We start from the raw sequence: 4,784 nt of genomic DNA, 5'->3' as shown, positions 1-4,784 counted from the left end.
CGTCAGTGCTCTTTAAGAGGGGCTGCGCGGTAGCGTCGGAGATGACGAAAATTTCATTTGTAGTGACAATTTGTTGTGAGAGAAACTCATATAAGTTTGTATTGTTTGTATATAGATCACAGACATATAAAAAGAGAGTTGGAAGAAAGGAGAGACAGAGAGATAGACAGAGAGATAGAGACAGAGAGAGAGAGAATAGTTTGCGGCGCTGACATGTCCGTCACAGACTGGTGATTTTTCTTTAGCCTTTAATCTGTAAAAAGAGAGTTCGACGAGAGAAGGGAACTCAATTTGGAATATGTGTTGGTGTTCGGACTGGCGGTCTGGGATTGATACAGCTGCTTCCTCTCTGGAACAACTGTGCGTTCTACTCAATGCTTAGATGAGAAAGAAAGATGGCCAAAACTGATGATTCATTTGAAACAATAGTCTTAACTATACTGAAGGAAATGAGATAAGACGTCTCAAGAAATGAGTAAGCTTCACTCGTGCCAATGCTCCTATGGGGCGGGGAGATATGGCGCTGAGGGTCCGAGACAACTTCTTTAAAAGAAGAGAAAGATGAATCAAAGACAGCAAAGAGAAAGGCCTTGAAATTGGCGGTGTGTATATAACGTACAGATTGTTTGCACGTGTATATATATGCATGTATTTTAAGATATTCTAAGTATATTTTAACTAGTTTATGTTTATTTTATGCATTATTTATATGTATATATATCAAGCATATTTCATGTATGTATATATTGTGTGTATATTTATGCACACATCACGTACAGTATAAGTATGTTTTGTGTGTATTTTATACATGTTTTATGTATATTTCAAATATATTTTATATATATAGTGTGTATATTTATCCACATTTTCATATATTTTTTTAGTATATTTTGCATATATTTTGTGTGTATATTTATGCACATTTTATGTATGTTTGAAGTTTTTGTGTATATATTGTGTGTATTTATGCACATTTTACGTATATTTGGTGGATATTTTATACATATTAATATGCACATTTTACGTATATTTGGTGCATATTTTATACATATTAATATGCATATTTGAAGTATATTTTGTGCATATTTCATATACGTACCATGTATATTTCATGTCTGCCCTCTATCCGCAGGTGGCGTCGCGAGCGGCCTACGTCCAGCAGAATGTGAACTTCTGTCAGGACATGAGCGTCCGTCAGACCCTTCTGCTCCACTCGTTCTTCAGGAGCTCAGGTCACGTGGGCCGGGTCAGGGAGGTCAAGGCCAGGGTAAGGGGTCATCAGAGGTCACGCGACTTCTCTCTCTCTCTCTCCCTAAATCTGTCTCCCCTGTATTCTCTCTCTCTCTCTCACGATGTCTCCTCGGATGGACTAACAAGTCTGTGAGACATCCTAATCCTTGTAACTCTCTCTCTCTCTCTCTCTGTGTTATTATTATTATTATTATTATTATTATTATTATTATCATTATTATTATTATTATTATATTTCTCTGACATTCACCATTTTAGTGACACCTACTATAATTATTGTTACTATTATTATTATTATTATTATTATTATTAATTCGACGCACACTCTCACACTCTCTCTCTCTCTCCGTTGCAGATCAACGGCCTGATCAACGACCTGGGCTTGGAGCAGGTCAGGCACACCCGGGTCAAGGACCTGACCCTGAGCGAGAGGCGGCGGCTGAACGTGGCCTGCGGCCTCCTGCTGGAGACCGACCTGGTCCTCCTGGACCAACCCACCAGGGGTATGGACATCTTCGACACCTTCTTCCTGGTGGAGTACCTCAGGCAGTGGGCAGTGGGCAGGGAGGGGCAGGATCGTGGTGAGTGGTGGTGGTGGTGGTGACCTTTGACATTACTGATCTTGTTTTTAAAGTCTCTCTCTCTCTCTCTCTCTCTCTCTCTCTCTCTCTCTCTCTCTCTCTCTCTCTCTCTCTCTCTGAGAAGTGGGACCTCTTCTTGGGTCTTCCAGCTGATGATTGCAGTGGTCTCTGTTACCTTCTCTTGTGAATGCCTCTCAGAGGCTATTGAGAGGCCATTTAGAGGCCATTTTAAGGGCATTCAGGGCATTTAGAGGTCTTTTTATTGCCATTTACAGGTCACTTTCAAAGCATTTAAAAGTCATTTAGAGGCTTATAATATTCCATTTAAGGGTCATTTTAAGGATCTGTAGAGGGTATTTAGAGACCATTTTAGGGTTACATCAAGACCAGTTAGACGTCACCTAAAGCCCTTTTTTTAAGGACGATTTTAAAGGCCATTTAAGGGCAACTTTAATGATATCCAAAGCCCATTTCTAACTCTCCCTATCTCCCAACAGATCCTGACCATCCAGCCTCCCACCTACGAGATCTTCACTATGATCTCGCGGGTGGCCCTCATCTCCACCGGGCGCCTCATGTACTTTGGCAAGAGGCGTGAGATGCTGCCCTACTTCGCCTTCATTGAATACCCGTGCCCGGCTTACAAGAACCCCTCGGATTATTACCGTGAGTTGAGGGTCGAAGATCAAGTGTTGTGAGGGTCACAGTTGTAGAGTTCTTTTTTTTTTTTTTTTATTGACAGTTGAGGTTGTGTCTGTGGGTGTTTTTGGGTATATTCAAAAGTACTTTGACCTTGAGGGGTGGGCAAAGGGTCAGGGGTTGGTGTGGCCTGGTGGGTGGGTATTTGTGAAATATATTTATTTGGGTATTTGTTGGTGTTTAGTGTGTATCATTGGGTATTTTTTAAATATATTTATTGGGTTTTTAGTGTCCATAACTGGTTATTTTGTGAGCACTTGGGCATATTTTAAAATGTGTTTCTGGGTAGTTTATGAGTATTTATAGGCCATTTTATGGGTATTGAGGGGTGTATTTGTAACTCTAATGGGTTATTTATGGGTATTTGAGGGTATTTGTACCATCTAATGTATTTAATGGGTATTTTGAGGGTGTCAATTTATAACTCAACTTAACCCATAGCAAGCTTAGAACCCTTAAACTACGTAACTACTTGACTTCCCATAATCTCCTCAGTGGACCTGGTGACTTTGGATGACCTGAGCGCAGAGGCCATGTTGGAGTCCTCCCAGAGGGTGGAGATGCTTGCGGAGACCTTCAGGAGGAGGCAGGAGGCCCTCAGTGACCCAGGGTCCCCAGGGCCTCTCCCAGAGGAGGTCAGGAAGGAGAACCTCTGCATGCAGCTCATGGGGCTGTGGATGTGAGTTGCATCTGGGTCGTTTGTGGCTGCTTTTTTTTTGTTTGTTTGTTTGAGTTTGTTTCATGTTTTTTTTGCCGTTTTCCATTTTTTGTTTCATGTGTTATTTTCTATTTTGTCCGTGTTTTTTTCTGTGTCTGTTTCATGTTTTTTTTTGCTGTTTTCAGTTTTTTATTTATGTTTTATTTTCTTTTTTGTCTCTTTTGTTTGTTTTGTGTTTTTTTCTATTTTTTTGTTTTCTGCCCTTTTTTTTATTTTTTGTTTAAAAATGACTTTTTCTGCCTTTGTTTTTCTATTACTATATTTTTCAATTTTTTTTATTCACGTCTGTTATTTTCTGTTTTGTCTTCTTTGTCTGTTTTGTGTTTTAAATGCCTTTTATTCTATTTCTGTTTGTTTTCTGTCATTTTTTTCTTAATATGTCTAAATACGTCTTTCTGTCTTTTTTTTGTCTGGTTTTCTATTACAATATTTTTTCAATTTTTTATGTCTGTGATTTCCTGTTTTGTTTTAAATTACTTTTTTTTATCTCTGTTTGTTTTCTGTGAATGTTTGTTCAATGTTGAGTATAGATATGTCATTTTCTGTATTTTTGTTTGTCATTTTTCTCTATTTTCTGTCTAAATGTCTTTTTCGGTATTTCTTTTTCTTTTTCTATTACCATATTTTTTTGTCCGTGTTTTTCCATTTCCTGTTTTTTCCCAGCCGTTGTTGTTTTTGATTGAGCTGGCCTTATGCCAGCACGGGCTCTTGCTCAGAGAGCAGCCCGTAAAGGCTTCTCCAGGCCTCTCGTATTGACTGTCTGTTATACCTTTCCAGCCGAGCCATGATCTTCCAGTTCCCCTACAACATGGTCCACTGGCTCCTGATGGCCCTAGTGGCCGGCGTCACGTCCCTGGCCATCGGCTGCGTCTTCTGGGATGTCCGGACCATATCCTCCTCCTCAGGCTCCCCCACCCCCACGGAACCGACCCCCTCCCAACAGCAGCAGGAAGGGGTCAACAATAGGGCAGGCTTCCACTATGCCATGGCTGGCCTAGGGCCATGGCCGGTCCTCCTCATGGCCATTTCGGAGGTCTGGAGGGACCGGCCTGCTGTGGCCCGGGATGTGGAGGACGGGCTGTATTCCCGTGGCGTTTATATCGTGACGAAGGTGAGTGGCTCAGTGTGTTTTTGTGCATTTTGGGTGTTGTTATGTATTTTTGGGTGTAGTGTATTCATTGTATTTGTTTGTGTTCTAAGTGTGATTTGGATGTGTAGTTTTGTCTTTTTTGTGTACGTATTTCGTGTTTCTTTTATTGGTAGCTTTATGTAATTTTATATATTTTTGTGTATTTTCGTGTGTTATGGTTTTGCATTTTCCAACCAATCAACATTATTTGATTTAACCAACCAACAATATTTGATTTATATTATTTAAACAATCAGCATTATTTAGATAAACCAATCAACATTATTTAATTGATTTAACCAACTGTCCTCCAGACATGCTACAGCTTCCTAGCTGCCGGGGGCGCCTTCCTTGCCTACGTCCTACCGGCCTACACCATGGCAGGACTTCCGGCGGCTCCCACGGA

General features: G+C 40.6%; 1 protein-coding gene across 1 annotated transcript in view; it reads left to right on the top strand.

Moving 5' to 3' along the window:
- The first annotated feature begins 1,793 nt into the window (after window positions 1-1,793).
- LOC135204584 (ATP-binding cassette sub-family G member 8-like) overlaps window positions 1,794-4,784 on the top strand; it is a 6,028-nt gene continuing 3,037 nt past the window's right edge. The window contains exons 1-5 of the mRNA XM_064234738.1: window positions 1,794-1,832; window positions 2,330-2,498; window positions 3,027-3,210; window positions 4,027-4,360; window positions 4,693-4,781. Of these exons, the coding sequence (XP_064090808.1) occupies window positions 2,369-2,498; window positions 3,027-3,210; window positions 4,027-4,360; window positions 4,693-4,781 (737 nt within the window). The 5' untranslated portion in view covers window positions 1,794-1,832; window positions 2,330-2,368. The remainder of the gene's footprint in view (window positions 1,833-2,329; window positions 2,499-3,026; window positions 3,211-4,026; window positions 4,361-4,692; window positions 4,782-4,784) is intronic.

The sequence above is a fragment of the Macrobrachium nipponense genome, chromosome 47, assembly GCF_015104395.2.
Source record: "Macrobrachium nipponense isolate FS-2020 chromosome 47, ASM1510439v2, whole genome shotgun sequence".
NCBI lineage: Eukaryota > Metazoa > Arthropoda > Malacostraca > Decapoda > Palaemonidae > Macrobrachium > Macrobrachium nipponense.
This window is presented reverse-complemented; position numbering and strand designations above follow the sequence as displayed.